Below are 23,868 nucleotides of genomic sequence, written 5' to 3'. Positions count from 1 at the left end.
GCATACCATCCTCTCCTTTGTGATTCAGCCCTGTAAGGCCCCAGAGACTGAGACTGGAGCCATGGAGGTCTCTGAGTGGAGAAGGTGGATAATAGGACTCTGCCCCCATAGGATGGACTGCCTAACATCCCATAGCCCATTGAGCACAAGTCTAAGACATGAGCTGCTGGGAGTCTCTAGGAAGACAAGAGTCTGACAAGCCCCCAAAGCCAGTCCTCTCTCTACCTCAGGTCAGTGCCATTCTCCAACGTGTCCAAGTGTGGACATGGATGAGCAGAGCTATTGTCCACTGGGCTTCCTGCTGTCAGAATCATGTGCCAGGGTCAGTTTGGGAGAGAAGCCCCAGACCTTGTGAGTCCCATTGAGCTTGGCCCAAATGTTCAAGAGACTAGAGAAGGGAATGAGGCATGGAATCAAGGGGGTGGAGGTGGAAGGTAGGGAGCAGAGGAAGCTCCAGGAGAATGGACTCTATTTTCTTGGGGACGTAATAAGGAAAGGGCTAAGAGCTGAAGGGGCCGGGAGGTGGAACATCAGGAGACAGAAATCTTGGAATAACTGTTGTCAAGAGGGCAAAATAGGGGTGATTGGGTGGTGTAGCTGCCTTGAGGCCCCAGTTCAGATTAGATGGCTTCATGTTATAGTGGGCCCTTCAGTTCAGCTGGTGACTCCACTGATGCTAGCTGAGTCAGCCCAAACTGAACCCAAGCACCTGGAAGGAAAAAGAGAGAGATTTTTAAGTCAGGAGTCAGGGACTCTGTCTGCTCTCCTCAACAAGGAGGGAGAAAGGAGACCATCCCTCAGGACTTTCTCAGAGACCACCTATGCTGGCACCTGGGCAGACAGTGAGGAGGTTGAGCAGGAGATGAATCTAGGCCATGGTAGACATGCCCCCAAATCTCTGCTCCCTGAGGCCCCTCACCCCTCACCTGGTGCCAAGTTTCTTGTATCTCCCTAACCCCTCTTCCACCCCTCCATGTAAATCTGCTACTTCATTGTTTCTCACCCCATTGAGGGCCCTGGAAATGGAAGGGAAGGATTGAGGCAGAGGAGTGATGGCTGATAGGACAGAAGCTCTGACTGTGCCCCCTGGGAGGGCCTGGGGAGGAAGCAGCTGCTGAGCCATCTTACAGCCTTGTGATCTTAAAGCAAGTGTGTGGGGTTGGGTAGAGCCCCTCTGACAGTTTAGAAGAAAATTCCTGAGTCCACAAACATTGTCTCACAGTGTCACCTGCTGACACACATGCAGATATCATCCTGAGGCTGGTGTAAGACCTGTCTTCAATGGTGAAAGTTCCATGGTCTGATATAACCTGGGAGCTCAGGGTACTAAGTCTTTGTGGGCCTTTCCTTGTAACTTTTAGCTATTTTTTAAACAAGGCTACTGTACTAGAATCCAAAAATCTCCATTGGACATTGATTAGGATATTGCCTCCCAAGGAACATCTCATTGCACATCACGGTCTGCTCAGCCCCTGGGCCTAAGGTCTCTTCACCCTCCCTTGCAGTGATCGCCCAATCTGATTTCCTGCTCCCGAACAGCTGGAACCAAGACTAGATGCCATGTGCTATATTCTCCTACCAGCATCTTTTGTTCATTTGGATCTACGAGTAAAGGGGAATAAAAAGGACAAGAAAAAGTCTGAGGATGGGAATCCATTGGAGGGACAGAAGGGAAGCAGGGGAAGAAACTAAGGAAAGGAAAGTAGACAATCCACTCCAAATGTTCGCAGGGACTATGGAGGCCCAGCTGATCTCATACTGCTCCAGTGAGCCACAGTTAGATACCCTGTAACCTGTCTCTAACATAGTAATGTCACTTTGATCCTCTTCAAGCTGCTCTGTTTTTCTGACCCCAAACAGAATGAGTCTCCACCATTAAATACCAGTGTTTGCTACAAGGAGGCATCCAGGAAGTTTTGCTGCATTTAAGGAAGTGTAGTAGAGTGCTGGTGGTAAGGTCATGAGACCTACAAGTCTTCACTTTCATTGACTGTTGCTACTGCTGTTTCTAATTCCACAGGACTTCCTGCCATGCCTGATAGTCTGTGTCTACTCTGGTGTTAAAGTCACCCAGAATGACAAGTTTGTCCTCTTTCAGCACATTGATGATGAGGGTCAACACTTCTTCGTAATTTTTCTTCTTTGCCCTCATCAGCATTCATCATGGTGGGAGCACACACACTGATGCTGGTGGGGCCGCACTTTCCTGCAAGTGGCAATCACATTGTTGAACCTTCCATTCACTCCTTTTGGGAGTCCTACAAGCTTGTTAACTAGATTAGCTTCACTTTCAAATTGTATACCAGCTTCATGCAGCTCCCTGTCATTTTGACCACTCCAGAAAGGAGTGCATCAGCTCCAACTTTGGACTTCATTGGCCTGTCTTGTGTCATGCAGGGAGGCTTCTTGGATGAGATATTTGCTAAATTCTCTTCCAACAAGTGCTGTTTGCTCTTCAGTTCTCCTAAATTTAGTAGTGTCAATGAGTGTGTGCACATTCTATGTATCCGTGGTGAGGGGAATCATAAATTTATTTTGTATTTTGACTGCAGAATGGGATCCATGCCTGCTGCAGTAATAAGGCCAGGGTGGGGTGAAGCAGACAATGATGGGGGTATTTTTCTAGCTCTTTCCACATGCAAGGGACTGAGGAGTATGGATCTTGAGAAAAGCTGTGAAGACACCCAGACAGCTGCTGAATACCAGTGCTGCTTCAGTACAATGAGAAGATGACCCTATGGCCTGGGCCACATCTGTGCAGGGTTGTGACTACTGCTCCTAATATATTCATACCTATTGTTTCATCACCAAGCTGTCTCCACTGGACTTCAAAGAAGATAAAATAGTAAAATAATAAGACGCAAAATGGTTGAAAAATAAGATTAAAAACTGTAAAATTATTTAATTAAGTTGTAAAGTTATTGAACAATCAAATGATATAATGGAACAGCAAAATGGTCTGAGTGACATCTTTAGACTTCTATCTAGAATGAAATTGAGAGAACAGTAACATGAAGTTGTCAGCCTCCTCTCTGTTCCGAAGTCATTGAAGTCCAGTAGCAAGACAAAAGTCCAAATGACTATTGATGGCTCTGGATGACCTTGCTGTCTACTTAGACCAAACTCTAAGTGCTCCAGAGTGCCTGCTTCTGTCAGCTTCATGACTCATAGAACAAAATGTTCACATCCACCTATTCTTCTGGAGATGCCTTTGCTTGCTTGAGGTCCCTATTCCCTAATTCACCAATGTGTCTGAGGGCAATTATTTGTCTTCAACCTTATTTGGCTCATCGTCTCAGTTGGTTTTATTGGAGTCTGGTCACTGCACATGGTACATATTTTTGGAGCCATGGGTGAGAGTTGATTGAAAAGTGTTTGAGAAACCTTGAAAAGACCTCATCAACCTTCACACCCAAGGCACTAGTCCTAACTAAACACCCCATAGACACCAAACACAGGTATTAGAGATTAAGCCATGAGAGTCTGCAAACTTATTCAGCAATTGGAATATTAGAGTATCACCTGTGTTCATTACCAAACATTCACAAAGAAAGATCTTTGATAATTAGTTGGTGTTGATATCAGAGAAATACTAGCAAATCAGTAAGACCATGTCTATAGTTTCTTCAATTCATAAGTCAAAATTCCAGTTCTGTAGATGAGAGGCGTTATATTTGCAGTTAAAGAAATCATTCTCAGGTATGGAGCCTCTGGAAAAGTCTGCTGCACATTTGGGAGAGAATGAGTGAAGAAGGCAAGTGACATCTAAAAGATTAAGTTTTGTGTATGAGTATAAGACAATGCTGAAACAAGAAAAAATAATTCATGAAGAACCACAAGGTTGTGAAATAGGAGAAGGAGGCAATGGAGTTGCTAATGAATTGCAGGATTGTGTATACAGATGACCTCTGGACATTCTTAAAAATACCAGAATGTCTTCTGGATAAGGAAAAGAACTTTGTTTGATAATATATCAAGTGAGGATACTGTTTGGTGAACAAAGGAAGTACTAGTTGTTTTATCAAGGGTCTAAAAATCGACTTCACTTGGGGGAATTCTGTAGCCTTTCTCAAAAGGCCCTTCCATGCATGTATACAGCCTATGTGCATATGCACTCTGGCTACTGCATGGGTTAATCATTAAATTTCTCATTAACTTAAGATAGTTTCTACCTCCTACTTATTGAGATCCAACAATGATGGGGAAGAGGATGGGATTTCCTTCAAGGTGGCATGGAACTACAGTGTTGAAAACTGGTTGCTTACTAAGCATGGAACAGACCGAACAATTTCTAGTTAAAAGCCTCCCTACAGGGGCTCTCAGTTTTCCAGCTTTGGAAGCACAATCTGAACAAACTAAAATGGCATTTGAACTGATTGACACATTCATTTAGGGGATTTAGAGACTCAAAAGTGTCTTCTGGTGCTCTCTAGAGGAAATGTTTCTTATTTATTTCGTTATTTATTTTTAGTTTTCAACATAGATTTCCAAAAGGTTTTGAGTTCCAAATTTTCTCCCCTTCTCTCTCCTCCCCCATCCCAAAACACCTTGCATTCTGATTACCCCTTCCCCCAATCTGTTCTCCCTTCTATCAAACTCCTCCCTTCCGTTATCCCTATCTTCTGTCTTCTCTTGTAGGGCAAGATAGATTTCAATATCCCATTACCTGTATTTCTTATTTCCCAGTTGCATGAAAAAACAATTCTCAAAACAATTCCTTCCTAATAATTTGAATTTCAACTTCTCTCCCTTCCTCCCACCTCACTCATCTCCACTGAGAAGGAAAGCAATTCAGTATAGGCTATATATGTGTAGTTTTGCAAAAGACTTCCATAACAGTCATGTTGAGAAAGACTAATTATATTTCCCTCCATCCTAGTCTGTCCCCTATTTATTCTAATCTCTCTTTTGACCTTCTCCATCCCCTAAAGTGTTTAGCTCTAATTACTGCTTCCTCCCATTTGCCCTCCCTTCTGACATCCTGCCACCCCACTTATCCCCTTCTCCCCTACTTTCCTGTAGTATAAGAGAGATTTTCATACCAGATTCACCGTGCATGTTGTTCCCTCCTTAAACCAAATCAGATGAGAGTAAAATTTATTTTTTGCCTCTCACTTCCCCCCTTTTCCTCTCCATTGAAAAAACTTTTTCTTGTCTCTTTTATGAGAGATAATTTGTTCCTTTCCACTTCTCCCATTCTCCTCCCAATATATTCCTTTCTCACCCCTTAACTTTATTTTTTTAGATATGATCCCTTGCTATTCAACTCATCCTGTACCCTCTGTCTTTATATATGTGTATAATCCTTCCAACTCCCAAACACTCAAAAAAGTTTCAAGAGTCACAAATAATATCTTTCCATGTAGGAATGTAAACAACTTTACATTAATAATGAGAATTAATATTCATTAATAATGATGGTAATTAATACTAATAAACAACTTTAATAAGTTCCTTATGATTTCTCTTTCCTCTTTACCTTTTCATGTTTCTCTTGATTCTTGTGTTTGAAAGTCAAATTTGCTATTCAGCTCTAGTCTTTTAATCAAAAATGCTTGAAAGTCCTCTGTCATTGAATGACCATTTTCTCCCCTGAAGTATCATACTCAGTTTTGCTGGGTAGGTGATTCTTTGTTTTCATCCTAGTTCCTTTGACTTCTGGAATATCATATTTGAAGTCCTTCAGTCCCTTAATGTAGAAGCTGCTAGATCTTGTGTTGTCCTGATTGTATCTCCACAGTACTCAAATTGTTTCTTTCTGACTGTTTGCAATATTTTATCCTTGACTTGGGAACTCTGGAATTTGACTGCAATATTCCTTGGTATTTTTCTTTTCAGTTCTCTTTCAGGAGGAGATCAGTGGGTTCTTTCAATTTTTATTTTACTCTCTGATTCTAGAATATCAGGGCAGTTTTCCTTAATAATGTCATGGAAGATGATGTCTAGGCTCTTTTTTTGATCATGGCTTTCAAGTAGCCCCATAATTTTTAAATTGTTTCTCCTAGACCTATTTTTCTGGTCAGTTGCTTTTCCAATAAGATATTTCACATGGTACTCTATTTTTTTCATAATTTTGCTTTTATTTTATGATTTCTTAAGCAGGTCTATTCAATGAATGGGCCTTGCCTCATCCTAAGTGACTACCTGCAAAGACCTTGGCCTAAAGGGCCCAAGGTCTCCCAGTGCATCCTGGGCCATCTCCAGGTATCCTGAAGAATCTCAGATCACTGGATTCAGATAGTTTTGGAGGAGAAGTGAACCTGGTGACCTGCACAGCCCTCTCTCACTCAAAATAAAGTCAAGTGCAAGTCATGTCATCATTTCTCTGATGGCATGGTCTTCTTCAGTAATGAAGGACAAACATAATTTCTTGGTTTCTCATAAAGTCATTAGCTTCCATCTGCTCCATTCTAATTTTTAAAGAACTATTTTCTTCAGTGAGCTTTTGAACTTCCTTTACATATGGCTAATTCTGCTTTTTAAAGTATTCTTCTCCTCATTGGCTTTTTGGACCTCTTTTGCCATTCGGGTTAGTCTATTTTTAAAGTTGTTATTTTCTTCAGCATGTTTTTGGGTCTCTTTTAGCAAGCTGTTGACTTGCTTTTCATGATTTTCTTCCATTGCTCTCATTTTTCTTCCCAATTTTTCTTCCACCTCTTTTGCTTGAATTTCAAAATACTTTTTGAGCTCTTCCATAACCTGAGACCAGTGCATATTTATTTTGGAGGTTTTGGATGCAGAAACCTTGACTTTTATGTCTTCCTTTGATGGTATGCATTATTCTTCCTCATTTGAAAGGATAGAAGAAAATACCTGTTCACCATGAAAGCAACCTTCTACAGTCTTATTTTTTCCCTTTTTGGGGCATTTTCCCAGCCAGTTACTTGATTTTTGAGTCCTTTGTCAATTGCAGGGTATACTCTAGAGACCTATAAGTTCTCACTTCCTCCAAAGTGGCACAATCAGGAGAGAGTTTACTCCTCTCCTGGCCTATGCACTGGTCTGGGAGCAACTACATGCTTTTCTGCCAAGCATTTTTTAGTAGAATTCCCTCTCCACAGCCTCCTCCAGCTTCACCAGCCAATGCTCCTCCTCAACCCAGGACTCACACTCAGGGCTGAGATTCAGATCAGCAGCTAGATTCCCTCAGGGACTTTAGACTGAGGCCTCCAAAAATGGATGCTGCTTCTGTTGCTGCTGCCACTGCCACCTGGAACCAGGGCTAGGAGGGGACATGCTCCTTTCTCATCCAGGTGAAAGAGCTTTCTCATTGACCTTTGAGGTTGTCTGGCATGTATGGGTTGAGAAATCTGACAACTTCAGCTGCTGTTGTGGATTCCATCCCCTGCAGGCTGCTCCAGTCCTGTCTGTGCTGTGTGGTAGCTGTGCTCTGCACTGAACCTGGTGCAAAAGACCTTTCCAGTCACCCTTCCATTCTGTCTTGGGCTGAAAATCTCTTTCACTCTGTCATTTTGTGATTTCTGCTGCTCTAGAATTTGTTTAGAGTCATTTTACAGGTATTTTATGAGTTGTGGGGGGAGACCTTCTACAGATCCTTCCTTCTACTCCACCATTGTAAATGTGCTCCACACGCCTCTAGCAGAGATGGTTAACAAATTGGCTAATCTGAAATGCTTCATGAACTTGAAGTGTTAAGTGTTTGATTTGTGAAATATCAATTATGTTGTTAACATTTTCTATGTTGATCATTTGGGAAATCCAAACTGACTTTTACCTGTAGTTTGATACGGCAAAGGAAAAAGAGCAAAACTTACTTGCACAAGGCCTTCAAAGGTTTCTATCTCCCATTTGGGGAGTCAGATAAGAGGAAAGGAAAACTTTTTTTTCCTTTTCCAAAGAAATTTAAATCATCATAAAATAATTAAAGATTAAATTTGTGACTGAGCTATAATGTCTCTACTGGGAATTTCCAAATTGTGGTTTGAATATTTTTTATATAAATGTGGAAATACCTTAGTGAGTTTGGGGGTACCACCCCATTGAATTTTTTATTTAAGCAAAATAAGAGTCAGACATTGTAAAAGTTACATGGAAACAGTACTTAGATGCTCTGTCACTCTTTCCTTAAGTTGTGACAGTTAATTTTGTTTGCTTGTGCTTGTCCTTTGTTCTCAAAGAGGACCATGACATCAAAATGATGATATGACTTGCAGTTGGCTTGATTTGAGTGAGGGAGGACTGTACAAAGTCACCAATCTCACTTTCTTCTCCTGAGTCACCTGGGTCAAGTGGCCTGATATTCATCAGAAGAACTGGAAATGGCCCAGGATGCAATGTAAGATCATGACTCTTTCAGGCTAAGGTCTTATCACATTCTCACTTTGAGTGAGATACTAGAGCAAAATCACCTAAAAGAAATTGGAATGAATTGTATCTTTTAAAACTCTTAAAAATCCAAAATAGTAAATCCAAATAGTGAGAGTATTGCAACTAACTGGTATTGAACAATAAAAACTTGTGTAATTTGCAAAGGAGACATTCAGTGGAGTGAAGGTCAATTCTGTAGAGAGTATGGAATATGGTTAAAAAAGATGAGATGGAATTGAAAAAGTAGAAGATTGTAAGTGTAGTTTCAGATCAGAATAGGTAACAAAACAAGAGAGGTGCAGTTTTGAAGGGGTTTAATCAAATGCCACTTAATGTTCATTTGTTTCACTAATATCTGATTCTTTATGATGCCATTTAGGGTTGTCTTGGCAAAGATACTTGAGTGGTTTACCATTTTGTTTTCCACTTCATTTCACAGATGAAGATTCTGAGAAAAACACAGTTAAATGACTTGCCCAGGGTCACACAGTTAGGAAGTGTCTGAACCTAGATGTGAATTTGGGTCTTCCTGCCTCTGAACCCAGCACTCTATTCATTGCACCACAGAGCTGCCCAAGTCTACTGGAAGCATATACAAAAGAGACAAAGTTTGACCAAGTAGAGATGCAAGGAGAATGGGTGAAAGCTTAAAAAAAGTTGTCATCTCTTTGCATTGACAGTGGGAATGAAAGGTTAGAAACTAAAGGGCTCAGAGTTTGGAAAGAGGTTTGAGTAATGCTTTTGACCTTGTTGAGATAATGAAGATGTGAGGATTTTCTTAAAAAGCAAAATGCATGTTTTGACAGTATTCTATCTGGTTACAACATTTACCTAATGGAAACTAGAGTGATAAATGCACAACATGGAATTATTTGAGGAAATTGTATTAAAATTCTGAATGTGAAGGACGACTAAAAGGGTATATATCAGTCATCATGTGGGAAATAATCATTCACAATTTCATTACTTCATAATAGAGGTTACGTGTATGATGTCCTTGTTTCAGAATATTGTCGTGGATACTGAAAAGGAGTGGGTAGAGGGTATAAAAGATTGCCAGTTGAAATCATTAGTAGTAGACTAGCTAAAAATAGTGGGCCACGTAATTTGAAGTACTGGCAATAAATGGCCTTTGGAAAAAAATGCAGATTCTGAATGATATTATATATATATATATTGTGAATATAGACACAGAGGTGATTGAATATACTCCAGTCTCATTCTAAGTGAGAGGTGTTTTCATATTAGGGTAACTGTAATCTTCAATCCTTTATAAGTTCATGAAGTGTTAATGAAAAACATACTGAAATTTGCTAATAAGACAATATGTCAAGAAAATGAAAAAATTAGGTTTCCTTCAAGTATAATTGGATAAAAATTATTCTAGACTAGTCTTGAAGGAAATCACTATAGAAGACGCAAGCTGATAAGACAAATGATTTTCTATGTAAGACAATTTAGAAATGCACTCAACCGAATTGATGTCATTTAAGTTCATCATATGCCATATGCTATTATTTTATTCCTAAACTGCTTTGTATTGTGAATGTGGAGAAACTGTTGCCTAAGAAATAGTGTTCAAGGAATGATCAGTCTGTATCATTTAACAGTTTAGAGGTGGACACTGTGAAAATATTTATTGTAAGAAGTTATTTTCATGATATTGAAACCAATCAAATATTTAATTGGTTATATTTTATTTTAAAAGAAAGAATAATGTAATAAGTGGGGAAAGTTTTTTTAGAAAAAGAAGTCCTTTTGAAGTCTCTTTATTTTCCTCAGAACCTTCTACTTGGGCAAATTAATGAAATTTTACTGGTGTAGTGAAAGGAGTCACTAAGCATCATGAAATGCTAAAATGATGAATTGGTTTTCAAAGAAACTAGAATCCCGTCTTCTCTCACAAACACCCAACACCAAAATGAGGTCTAGAAGTCAATTATATGATTATTTGTTTCTAAGAAAATTATGAAGTTATATACAGAATAATATGTATATATGTATATTTATATGTATGGAAGTCACATCTTGTGTCAACTTAGTCTCAACATACTCTAGTCTTACAGATTAATTTTTGCGTTAGGGGGTTAAATACCTTAAGAATCTCTTAAGGGTGCCTAGTTATTAGTCTGAAGGCTTGCCGTAAGCACTCAGCATTTAGTGAATTTTGAGTGAATTGTCATATATTCATTAAATACGTAGAATTTCAGAATTTGATTATTCTACTCAATTCTAATTATTAATTTTAAAGCAGGATGAGTTTGTACCACATGGGAAAAAAGAAAAAAGTTGTTGAGCAAATTATTTTTACTTTGTAAAGATCTGTTGAACCTTTTGTTTTTAACGGTTACTGCAATAACTTGAGAGAAGCAATAATGATTGTACCAGACTCTAAGGTGTGATTAGTGAAACTTTCTCTTTGAAATACGATCTCTTGGGAATATGACTTGATATTGTTCTGAATTCTGAATTCAAGTATAATTGTCTGAGTTATCTTGAAACCAATAGTCCACCATTCTAGGGAAATTCCATGAACTACGCAAAGGATGTGAGATTCATAAACTGCTAGAGGACAATGTTTGGGCCTGGGAAGGTTGACAAGATGGTCTTCATTACACAATCCTATTGACTCCATTTCCCCCTTGTGCTTTTTACTTTTTGAATACCAATGTTTCCCACTTGGTTAATCCTCAGGCTGGCTAATAGAACCTGTGAATACGGCAGAACTTCAATATTTGATTATCTCTTTTTAAAAAGTTATCTAAGATTCTAACCAGAAATCAAACAGAACTTAGGATACTTTATTCTTTTATACTTGTGTTAATATTGTCTTTCCGTGTCATCAGGTTCAAGGCTGGAGGAACAGTCTTGATGTTGTTACAACCCTTCTTCCCTTCGTTACACATCTCTCTGACCATAGCAGGTAAAATGCTATTTTCTTTTATAATGAATCTTGTTTTTACAATATTCTACTGTCTCTGAATTATTATGAGGCTACGCACATGCAACGGACCTGACGGAGTTGTTTAGTGTTCTCCCTCTAGCTCTGCTTTTCTTAAAGTTCATTCTAACCCACAAGGCTGCAAAAGAGAAAAGAGAGGCAGGAGAGTTTCTGAAGAACTGCAGAATTATTTACAGTAGTGACCTCTCAGAAAGAGAACGTCTTCCAGATAAAAAAAGGCTTTGGTTCAGTATGATGTCAACAGAGGACCAATGTTTAGTGAAGAGAAGTCCGAATATTTTTGAAAAAGGGTACAAAAGTTGGAGTGACTTGGGGGAATTCTGTAGTGTCTCAAAGCCTCCCTGCATGCCTGTATTCAGCCCATATCAATATGCATTCTGGTGACTGTATGTCACAAACAATAAACTTTAATAGCTGCCTCCTGGTTGACATGACCAAACAGGTCTTATTATTGTGAAAGTAGTTGTGAGCTCATTGAATCTATGACAGGGTCTCAAGGATGCCCCAGAATCCACAGACCACACTTTGACATTGTTGTAGTTCATAGAAAGTCACTTGAAGACTCATCACTGTCCATGAGAGTTGGCCTAGAACACCTCAGAGCCTGTGCTACATGTGGTTTTAGCCTGCTTGGGAATAAGCATTGGACCATTGGTTTTTTGGAAGGATGCTCCTGAGAGATTCTTCACGTGGGATTTTGTTGCTGGATACCTGAGTATTGAGTATTCACTATCGCTTGTTCTTTTTTTCTTTTAGACTATTGTTATAATAAATGTCAGTTTTTCAATGTTTTTCTTCATGTTGATTTCATTTGCAAGTATGGAAGGGGATTGGGAGAGTAAGCTCAGGTTGGGATCCTCATGGACAGGCCTTGGCCAAGTTCTTCAGGGGATGCTAAAAGAGGGAATGAGATATGGTATGAAGGGTATTAGAGAGGGTAAGTCATGCCTTCAGAGTGAATGTTCTCTATTTTCTCAAAGAGGTGAGGTTCTTGACTGTGAGGGAGGAGGTAAGAAGTGATAAGATTGGGGAGAGAAGAGACATCTTGGAGTAACTCCAATGGGGATGCCAAACATGGTTAATTAGAGCAGCTACAATATGTTTTGCTGCTTTGAGGGCCCAGTTCAGATGAGATGGCATGAATTGGTAGAGGACCCACCCACTCAGCTCGATGACTTCCTTCAAGTCTATTAGTAGGCAGAAGGTCACTTTAATTCCTCAGAGGGAGTTCATTATCTGAGCCGTTCACCAAGGAGTATTATGCCTCACCCCTAAGGCACAAAAGCCCCTTCAGTACTGCTCTGGGGTTTATGTGGAATACCCTTCCCCCAAAGCAGCAGTGTCCCCACTGGTTGACAAGGACGACTAGCCTTCAAATGCCTCTGTTTTCTTCCATCCCATCTTGTCAATAAATATTCCTTCCCCACCTAGCACTGGCCAGACACCAAGACATTTTGAGGAAATGTTCATAAAAGTTTTGAACAAGAAAGATCATAATATGCCATTTAAGGCTCCGGGATTAATATTCCAGATGAGTTGAGAAATAATGTCACCCTCTCAATCCCTCCTGAACCACTTCTGAAGGAAACTAAGAAACTTCCTGCCTTTCATTTCTCAATGGGGAAAGGTGGATAAAGGTGGCATTAATGCAAAGGACATAAGTTGCTCATTGCTAAATGACTGAGTACCATCTTTAATGGAGCAGCTGCGTGGGACAGTCCATAGAACCCTGGGCATTGAGTCACAAAGATTCATCTTCCTAAGTTCTATTCTGGCCTCACAGATTTACTAGCTGTGGGACTCTGAGCAGGTCAGTTAACCCTGTTTGCCTCAGTTTCCTCATCTATAAGATAAGTTGGAGGAGAAAATGGCAAACCCACTCCAGCATCCTAGCCAAGAAAATTCCAAATGGCATCATGAAGAATTGGAGATGATTGACAAATGACTGAACACCAGCACCTTTAATGCATTTCACTAAGAAAGATCTTTATATTTCACAGTGATTAGGTTTCTTTCCATGGGGGTTTTAGCAGGAATCGGGAAAGATTTGTAGAGAAAAGTATTATTTCTTAGTACGTGGTTCTTTGTTCTGTGCTGTTCTGTACTGAATCTGCACTTTGGGATCTTTGTCTAAAATATGGCATTGACCCACTCTATTGGCAGGTATAAGCCCCTAGCAATAAAATTTGACCTTGCTTTGAAAACACTTATCTCAGTCTATATTGGTTGAATTTTACACTTGACACTTTCCATCAATCTCTGGTGTCAGTCTGATGCAATAGACCGTACAGTACTTCAGCATCATATGCATCTAAGGACTGGGTAGTGATGACCGTCCCAAATCTTTAATGTTTCTAACTGATTGGAAATTTTTGTACATTCACTTAACCAAAATTGAAAAGAGAATTTGAAGATTAAAGTTCTGAAGGAGCAGTGTTAAGGTCTGAAAGCTCCAGGACACCCCCAAACTCCCAACAAGTTTCTTGACTCTCTTTTTCCACAGGCTCAAACAAAGCCCTTTTCAAGGGAGAGCTCCAAGGGTTCCCCTAATGTCTAGGTCACAACACATACAGAAGTCAACTCTCCACCCTTGGCTCCTACTTCCTGGTTACTTATTTCTAACCACCCAGCCACTCACAGGGCAACACTGCTCCGGTGTTTCCTCAGTCATTTGGTGTCCTTCTAGCCCTTTTTGTCCAGTTCTGTCATCTTCTCTCAGTCTTGTTACCAGAGGCACGAGGCAGTGTTCTTGGTGCAACCGCAACCTCTCCACAAGCGCCACCTGCAAGCCTGATACCGAACTTGTTGACCTTGAAGGTGACTGGAATATAGAATGAAACAAAAGCACAAATAATAACAGCTTGCAGTCATATGTAGTGGCTTCTATGTGCCAAATACTGTGCTCAGTAATTTCCAAACATTTCCTTTGGTTCTTACAACTGTCCTACAATGTACTATTCCCATTTCACAGTTGAGCAAACTGAGGCAAAAAGAAGTTGTGTCTTACCCAAGACCATATCTAGTAAGTGTTTGAATCCAGATCAGAACTTCTTGTCTCCAAATCCAGAGCTCAATCTACTGCATCACACAGCTTCCTCTAACAAGAAAGAAGGCCTCAAAGAGGGAGGAAATGGATGTGAACAGGAGAAGGAAGGGACGATGAATGATGAAGGTTGAAACCAAAATCCCATCAACATTGAGTCTATTATCTGAACTCCAGCAACCTGCATTGAGGTGAGCACCAATGAGCCTCACAGCTCCCTAGGAACATAAGGAGACCTTGAGGAGCCAGTGACAGACTGACTGGTGACCATCACAGATGCTGGGGGAAGCTGCCTTGCTTGGATATACCCTTTTTGGGAGGTAGGAGGTTCTGTGACTGCCCTCATCTACTGGCTGCCTCTTGCTTTGCCCACTGGGAAATTTCATGATGATGAAATGCATGGAGGAGAAGACTACTGTGCTGTCCTGAACTCTCTTCTCTCCTAGAATCACACAGCCATTTTTTAAACTACTATTCTGATAATGTCTGTTCTTTTCAATTTTTCCTTAGAATATATGCATTAACATATTAAAAATAGGCTCCATCAGTCAAATCTGTCCAATTCTGCCAATCTGGCAGCAGTGAGATTAGAAACCAAGGAAGACAAATTCTGGGATGGAAATAGATTCAAAGTAATGATTTTATCACCATAAAATCAAGGTTAGCACTCCTAGAGGAGATCATTAGCCGAGTCTTCGAGGATTCCAGCATGGCAACTGACATAGGGCTTACTCATTCTTGCTGTCTTGACTGGTTTCCTCATCCTGGCAGGTTTGGGATTCCCAGAGAAGGACCAAGATCATGAAGTCACAATAAAAATTCTCTCTGCGTGCTAGACACAACCAGTGAAAAATGCATTCTTTCAACCTATGGTCAACAGACTGGTACTGATCAGTTATTCAGTCACTTGATTGATATTAAGTTCCTGTTCTGCCCAGGCACTGTTCTAGCCACTGGAGACTAACAGAAATGCAAAGAGTCTGTGCTTTTGACTTGTTTGCTGTCTGAGGGAGAGATCATGCAAAGAACTATGAACAAATTGGGACTAATCAACAGGAATAATCACTCAAGGGCAGGAGCATGAAGGTGCATTGGCACATATCTGGGCATCCTCCAAAGTGGAGATCAAGACCCATTAGGCACCTTCGCATCCTTACAAACACTGAGACCCCAGTCACTGGACCCCCACACCCTGCACTCTGAGCTGGTCTGGCAGTATTTAGATGAGACTCTGAGGATAGACCTCCCACTGGCCTATTCTCTGTTCCCCTCCTCTTTACCTTATGAATGACAACATAAAAACCCAACTTTCCTTCAGCCTAACTGCTTCTTAAGAGACACTATTTCCGTTCTCTCCTTGTCCTAGCGGCTTCCACTACATGGAATTCCTTTTCAAACTGTGGGACCTGAAAATGCACACAGTGCTCAGATACAGTCAGATATCAGTGCCACCTAATCTTCAGGTTGTTTTAAATTGGGATTGTCACTTTTTCACAGAGGCCATCTGATCAGAGGGATTGGGCAATAACTGATGAAAGAGAGATAGATAGAAAAATGTATGAGTTTTGGACTAATGATAAGAGTAATAATAATTTAATGTCACCTAGGATTTTTTAGTTCCTTTAGGTTTTTCCAAAGCTTTTCATAAGTTAACTCATTGGATCCTGACAACAGCTCTCCTAAGTAGGTTACTATCCACATCTCACAGATGAGGAAACTAAGTCAGAAGGATATTAAGTGACTTACCTAGGGTCACACAGCTAATAAATGCAGATTTTCCTGGCTCCATGTCCCACTCTCTGTCCATGTCATCACCTAACTATCTCTACTGGAAACTTTGTCATGGGAAAATGGTGGGACAGAGGAAATGCTCATAGACTGTGGCCAGTGCTTCAGACTGACATACTGTTAGAATGACCTGCTTGGATAGGAGGAAAGATCCCCCTTTACCCTTCACAATCACATCAGTAATTCAAACTAAAAAAGTCTATTCCAGAGGACTGAGATGAAATGGCCAGCCCAATTGCAGGGGAGGCTCCAGGACCTAGGACAGTACCTTCATCAAAGACAAAATCTGACAGGAAGTAGATTGGAAAACTGGAACAAAGGAGACAAGGCTGAGGGTCCTGACGTTGTTCTTTAAGGCCAGATGACACATTCAAACTTTGGAATCTTCTGAAGCTGTTGCCCTTTTCTATCTGTTCTAACCCTCCTCCAACCACGATGTGTCCTCTGCAAGGATTTCTTGTGAAGCTGTTACAGAAGACCATGTTTATAAGGGGTTATATAACCATGAGTTGCTATGTTTGCGATTTTCTTGTTCAAAACATCATAGATCTGACCTCAAAGGGACTTCAGATGTCATGAAAGCATATTGCTTCATTTTCCAGGTTAAGAAACTGAGGTAGAGGGAGGCTAAGCGACAGTCAAAACCTCACAAGTATTAAGCATCAGGAACAGGTCCATGGACTCAACAGCTAGTGCTTTATGCACAAGACCACCGTGCTTCCCTGCTTGTAGTTCTTATACCACCTTACTCTAGGGTCTCTTGCTTCTAAATCTATGATGGGACTTGAGCCACCCAAGATGGTGTCTCCCACAGTTTAGAATAAAGTTTCTTAAGGAGTCTTCAGTATTCTTTTGTAAGTAATATCATCCATCTCATAGATGATGGGCAATTTTAGTTTTAAGACTGTGAATGCCAAGCTCGCCCTTATATATATGATGAAAACGGTGAGCGGAAAACCAAACAAAATACTGGGGAAGTGTCGCAGCAGTCATATTTTGGCAGGACCTCATCCCCTGGCTGTGCAGGAAGATCAGAAAAGGTGTTGGGGATGGAAGTGTGCAGAAAGTCTCTTTAGATAAAATAGCTAGTGCCTCTTGGGACCCCACCTGTGGGCACCCAATCCTACTCCTGACCAAGGGAATATTTGACACTGAGGAAACACAACTTCAGGGTGAATGTGGAAATATCTCCAAATCATACCAGAAGCTGGAGATCCGACAGATCTCAAGTAATCGGTGCAGTTGGGTACAGGCTGGGCAAAGAGAGGTTTTTGTCTCAGTTCCTCATGGGAGTTTCTCACTGTGCAAAGGACCATTATAATGCAAGACACAGTAATAGTTAGCCTCATCCTCAGTCTGGGCCCCCTTGATGGTGAGGGCAGCTTTGTCTCCAAGGAGGGACCCTGAGAAACGGGCAGGGACACCTGATGCAAGACTGTTGGTATTATACATGAGTAGCCTGGGAACTTGGCCAGATTTCTGCTGGAACCAGTAGGGATAGTGCCCAGAAGTGACTGCCCCTGTGCTGGAGCTGCAGGTCATGGTGACTGTTCCTCCTGGGATCACAGTCAGGGATGGCTCCTGAGTCACCACAGTCTGAGCAATGGTCCCTGAAACCAACAGGACAGACACATAGATCAGAAACAGAGACAGAAGCAACACTGCCGAGACCTCCAGCTTCTTGCCCAGCTCATCCCCTCTTCTCCCCCAAGAACCCAGAGAGCCTGTCCCCAACCTTTGCAGAGAGTGAGCAGGATGAAAAGAGGAGTCAAGGCCATGGTGTCAATGTTCTGCTTCCTGGGGACCCAAGGCTTGGTCTGGGCTCCTGCCAGTCCCTCTTATTCCCCTACTCAACTACAACATGGGAGATTAGAGCCCTCCTTCATGCAAATAACTCTTGAAATTGCACTCACTGGGGCCTGAGTTGGGGCCTCTGCTGGCTGTAGAGGTAATATTGAGGTAGGTGGGGCTGACTACGGCCTTGCCCTTAGGTTCTTCCACTCAACCCAGCCAGGAAACAGCTGCAGAGGTAGCAAGTATTCATAAGCCTTCAATGCCAACTCTGGCTATGGTTTCCTGATTTCCCTTCTGTGTTGATAGCGTGTCATCATGCACCCATGGCAGTCCTACAGCGTCCCCTGCTGGAGCCAGACCCTCAAAGGATCTCTTGTTAATGAGAAAACACCAGGGACAGAAAACTTAGGTACCTGGGTGTGCCAGTCATCTCGTTCCATGGCCTCATTTCTTTGATGTATGGCCTTGGAATTCCATCCCCCTCCTCTGGACACAACTCTCAGGAAGAGCCCAGCCTGTCAAGTTGACCTGGGTCACCAACTCCATGCCTCTTGTCTACTACAAATTCTGCTTGTAGTAATAACAACACTAGGAATAATTAGCCTTTATATCCCACTTTTAGGTTTGCAAAGCATTCCACATTTGTGACATCATGGGATCCCTAGTATGACTCACAATGAACATAGGGGTCATTAGAGTTGGAGGGACCTGTGTACTGCCATGATCAGGGATGAGGGAAGGCAGATCTGTAGGTCCCAACAGCAACATCTGCTGATGGAGGTATGGAAAGGGCACCAGCCACTCACCCAGTTTGAGGCTGCCTGTATGTTTATGGAAAATATAAATACTGCAATTCAGGCAATAATTGTTCTTCTCTTTGTACTGGCAATCTGACCTTTTCAGGGCAGTTAATAAAAGCCAAGGTATGTTTTTGGATCTCAGTTCCTAAAAAATGCATATCATCAATTCCACATGACCAATGGGAACATTTCCTTCATTCTACTAACAGGGCTCCCCATATGTCTTTCCTTAATTTTTTCAATCAGCAAAAAGTGTGCTTCTCTCCCTCCCATTCCTCTACCTGACCATAACTGGGAAAGAAAGAAGAAACAATTTTGTTGTTTCTTTGAAAATAGCTAGTAGTAAACAGTAGATTTCCACTTCAATGTGAAGTCATCTTTTTTATTGTAAAATGTTATGGAACTGTTTATTTTATTACATAAATTAAAAATTAAATAAATTTTAAAAAATTAAGTAGTAGTCCATTCCAGAGTTTTCCTCAGAAGCAAAATCAAGTTTACTAGACTCTAATGTTCACACAGACTCATGGGCACAGATTCTGCCCAGTCTGTGGTAGAGCATTCCAAACTCATGTTGGTCTGATCAGTGACAGTCAGACACCTTACAAGTCAAGCTCATCAAGCTGATGTCATTTTGGTCCTCTTCAAGAATGAGGGACAACCACCACCACCACGATTCACATTTGAGGGAAATCTGTAGAATAGGCACTCTTCTCTGGGAATGAGGACATGTGTGAAGGCTCATCTCCACTTTCACTGTGACTGCAATGGCTCCTTAACCTTCAGAGCTCTGGTGGTGTCACTGGAAAGAACTCTACGACAGTGGCTGGTATGAGAATGGAGACCTCAGTATGTACTGAGTTGGAAGATTTCAGAAATAGTCTGTAAGTATAAGAGGCAATAGTCTCCATCATACTGGGGCCAATCTCTAGTGGCCTCATTCTCAGGACTGACCTGGGAAATAAAGGCAAGCCAGGTCAAAAAACATGGAAGTGAACAGAAAATCATCCATAGCCTAACCTAGGCAAGAAACTAATAATCAAGGTAGGAGGTGATAGGGGAAACAAAGGAGAGATCCAGACACTGCCCCAAGAATAAAAAAGAATACTTTAGTTAGAGGAGGGTTACATGTAGGAGATACAATCTGAGCTGAGCTTTGAAAGAAAATAAGGATGCCAAAAGATGGAGAAGAGGAAATAGTGCATTCCAGGGGAGCCTGTTATAGGAATATATAATGTGGGATTGGAGAAGAGAAATCAAATTTTGCACATGGGGACAACTTCTGGCTACATCATAAACTACGTTAAAGGGAATAATATGAAATAAGGAAGCTTAGGACCATACTGTGGAAGGCCTTAAAAGCCAGATGTACAAGGAAGGGACATACTCCTGCCACACTCTACCCAGGTCAAACCTACATCGGAAGCATTCTGATATCACATTGCAGGAAGACTGTAGACAAAATGAAGCAAATCCAAATAGTGACAAGTATACAGAAGCAGCTCAATTTTGGAAAGCCAAAATACCAGGATAAATTGAAGGAATTAGGTATGCTGAGACCAGAGAAAAAGTCTCATGTCTGCAAATACCTAAAGGGTCATTATAGGAAAGAAGTAGTGGAATTATTTGTTTGGCCCCAAAAGATACAGCTAGCACTAATGGGTAGAAGTAATAGGCAGGTAGAGCTCTTGGAAGTGGAAATCCTCCAGGGAGTGTGGATTATCACTTAAATGGAAAGTTGTAGACAAAGAGGGAGTCTGGGGGGGCAGCACAAGCAGACAGAGGTAACTACAAAAGAAATAGTAGGGAATTGGCTAGAGATAGCATTGTTCTGGTCTGACTTCTATCCCACATTCCTGATTTAATTCTTTCCCCCACAATCATGATTATGAACTGGCACAACACCTGGAAGAGAGTAAAATTTCAGGGGTGAGGCCTTCCATTCACCACCTGGGATATGGTGGAAGGATCTAGATCATCCCCTCCAGTCCATGTGCCAGAATGGCCAATTCTGGTGACATTCCGCCTGTAATCTTCTGAATGTTTTCTCTAGGCTAAATTCCTCCCTCTTCAATATCTGCATTGCTTTTTTCACTTGGTAGGTCCCACTACGACTAGGCCCTCCAGTCTCTCTAAACGCAAGTCTTTGCAACACATGGGACCAGCTCTTGACCCCAGAATCCTGCTCCAGAGCTGCTAGCTCACCCCACAGCCTCCTGGATTCCCTTCATCATGGCAACGCTTAGTTCTGGCAGTCTTGTGAGACTCTGGAAACAACTTCAATGAATCTGGCCTTTGGAGGCAGCAGGAGGATCCCTACCAGCCACAATCCCTCCTGATGTATGAGCCAGAAGAGGGAGAAAAGGAGAGACCAAAGCTCCATGACCTATGAGCCAATGCTATTTTAAGGTATTATTTTCTTCACTATTTTTGCATGTTTTCCCAAGCTATCAATGGTCTTTTACTAACCTTCTTCCTGTTCTCTCAATGTTTTGCCAACTCTTTCCTCTACTACTTTGATTTTGAATTTTTTAGCTCTTTCAGGAATTTCTGTCCAATTGGAGCTTTTTTCTTTTAGGTTTTTCTGGAAGCTGGATTGACTTCATTTCTTTTTCTGAGTTTGTGCCTTCATCTTCCTTTTCACTGTAGATACCATGGTTGAGTATTTTTATTATTGTTTGCTCATTTTTCTAGCTTATTTCTTGACTTGAAAATTTTGTGTAGTAATTGTAACAGTGTCTTCTATTTCTAAGTGAAACCTTCTATTCACCTCAACCACAAGCAATTTTTGTTCCTCTTCAGTCATTTAGTCATGTCCTAATCTTTATGAACCCATGGACCATCACATGTCAAGCCCTTGTTTCCTCCACTATCTCTCAAAGTTCATGTTTATTGTTTCCATGACACCATCTATCCATCTCATCTTCATTCATCCTCTTTTCCTTTTGTGTCCCAATATCAGTCTTTTCTCACAGATCTCTTCTTTTCTTTTGTGGCCAAAGTATTTAAGTTTCAACTTTGGTATTTCACCTTCTAGTGAATAGCCTGAATTTTTAGTCTCTGGTTTTTTTATATGCCGTGATATTTGCTGTAGCTTTCCTTCCAAGGAGCAAGCATTTTTCTTGAATTCTCATGGCTACTGTCAGCATTTGAAACAATTTTCAGTGACAGAATATAAAATCTGACACTGCTTCCATTTCTTCTATTTTCCAGGAAGTGATGGAATCACTTGCTATAATCTTATGGTTTTTTATGTTAAATTTCAAGCCAGCTTGTGTACTCTCATTGGACTTACTCATCACTTATTATAGCACATAATATTACATCAGAATCATATACCACAACTTGTTCAGTTTCTGAACATCTTTTCAATTCCCAATTCTTTGCCACAAAAACAGCTGCTGTAAATCTTTTGTTTACATAAAGGTCCTTTTCCTTTTAAGACATTTTGATCTCTCTGGGATACAGACCTAGCAGTGGTTGTAATTTTGTTCATCCTTCACTTTTGAAGGTAACCACTTACATCGTTACATTAATCTCAAGTTTCTGTGAATTGGATTTAAGTAAGGCAGCATTGCCCAAAGACATCAGTCTCACTCTCTTTCCAGAGTCATTAAAGTCCACTGGAAAGACAGAAGTTAGAATGTCTGCTGAGGACCATGATGCAGTGGATCACCTTGGTGTCTTTAAGGCCCAATGATTCTCTAAACACTCTACAGCACCTGCTTCATATGATTTCATGGCCATTGAAACAAATTCTTTGTGTCTCCCCATTCTATTGGGAGAAATCCTCACCTGCTTGGAGTAGACATTCCCCTAATTCACTGATGGGTTTGAGGCCTCAAGGTGGCTTAGCACATGTGTCATGGATAGTTTCACCAGAGTGTTACTGAACAGCTTCTTGGAATCACAGGAGACAGTTGGGTGATAATGGGTCACCAAAAGTAGTGAGCAATACTGAAAAGGGTTTGCAAATGCTAGGCCTCCTTGTCCACCACATACACCCTTTTGATTAATAAATGCTTATTAATTGATTAATAAAAAACTGACTGTCATGTAACATGCACTGAAGACCCTTTGACATGCTAGTTTTCCCCTTCTTAACGCTCTCCAGCTTATCAATGTCTTTCCTCAAATGCCATGCCCAGAACTGAACCCAGACACAGTAGTATCAGGTAGTGGATAGTAGTCCTGACACTTCCCTGGTTTGCACATAGTTCTCAATGTAGCCTGAGATCACATTAACGTGCCTGTTTCTAGGTAATAAAATTCTCCCATAAGGATCTATTTTCTTACTACCAAACTTGATTCCCATTTTGCCCAACTTTGACTTGACTTTTCTTCAGATGAAGTTCTATGTACTCATATCTCTTCCATAATATCTTTTTAAAGTATATTTGTTTGCATACATGCATAATACCTTACTCTTATCTCTATGGAATTTCATCAGATTCAGTTGTGCTGAATGCTGTTTCCAATAAAATATTTTGGCAACCTGAGGAGTCTGTCATTCAGTATATTAGCTTTTTTTCTCATATTTGTGTGATCAGAACAAATAATAGTGATGTCCTCTTTGTAACTGCCCCAGTCATTGATGAAAAAATGTATTGAACAGAACAGTGTAGAAGACAGAGTACTGGATTCTATATGAGGGTGATGCCCTGATCCAGGCTGCAGGCTCTGAGTACTGCTTTTAGAAGAATTAGAAGATGGTAGTATGAAAAACGGTGGTGTTTCCATAAACTTCATGTCAGGAAAATCAGAAGTACTCAGTAGGGACTTGTAGAAAATTCTATGAGGGACCATAAAAGGTGATGGCACCATGAGGGTTGTGCTAGAATCAGGTTATACTAGCTCCAAATCGTTGATTGATTCCAAAGTAACCAATTACTCAAGGGTTTAATAAACCCCTTTGGCAGAGGACGACCAGGAATGATGGAGAATGTTGGAGGTCTTTCTGACCAAGGGAGTAGGCTCTACTATGGAAGGCAGGCTTCCTTTTCCAGTTGAGAAGGGTTCAGTTCCAGGGGTGTAAGTGATGTAGGAACATGCACCTAGGGCTACACACAACCATGTCCACACAGTGTCTCTGTACTAAAGTCAGGAAGAAGCTGTCTACATGTACAGGGTTGGTGACCCCAAGCTTGATTCAG

The 23,868-nt window shown here is 41.0% G+C and overlaps 2 long non-coding RNA genes and 1 gene segment (V, D, J or C); 1 reads left to right on the top strand and 2 right to left on the bottom strand.

Annotated features, from left to right (window-relative positions):
• LOC140502811 (uncharacterized) overlaps nucleotides 1-23,322 on the top strand; it is a 29,552-nt gene extending 6,230 nt beyond the window's left edge. The window contains exons 2-3 of the long non-coding RNA XR_011966576.1: nucleotides 11,175-11,251; nucleotides 20,818-23,322. This is a non-coding gene — a long non-coding RNA (uncharacterized lncRNA). The remainder of the gene's footprint in view (nucleotides 1-11,174; nucleotides 11,252-20,817) is intronic.
• On the bottom strand, nucleotides 75-18,538 carry LOC140502812 (uncharacterized). The gene is made up of 3 exons (XR_011966577.1): nucleotides 18,329-18,538; nucleotides 13,929-14,111; nucleotides 75-709 (listed from the first exon to the last, which is right to left on the bottom strand). It is a non-coding gene; the product is annotated as an uncharacterized lncRNA (long non-coding RNA).
• On the bottom strand, nucleotides 17,022-17,996 carry LOC140502802 (immunoglobulin lambda variable 7-46-like). The segment is given in 2 exon segments: nucleotides 17,022-17,731; nucleotides 17,857-17,996. Coding segments are annotated over 2 exon segments (369 nt in total).
• Nucleotides 23,323-23,868: the final 546 nt, after the last annotated feature.

This window comes from Notamacropus eugenii, chromosome 4 (genome assembly GCF_028372415.1).
Source record: "Notamacropus eugenii isolate mMacEug1 chromosome 4, mMacEug1.pri_v2, whole genome shotgun sequence".
Classification (NCBI taxonomy): Eukaryota; Metazoa; Chordata; class Mammalia; order Diprotodontia; family Macropodidae; genus Notamacropus; species Notamacropus eugenii.
This window is presented reverse-complemented; position numbering and strand designations above follow the sequence as displayed.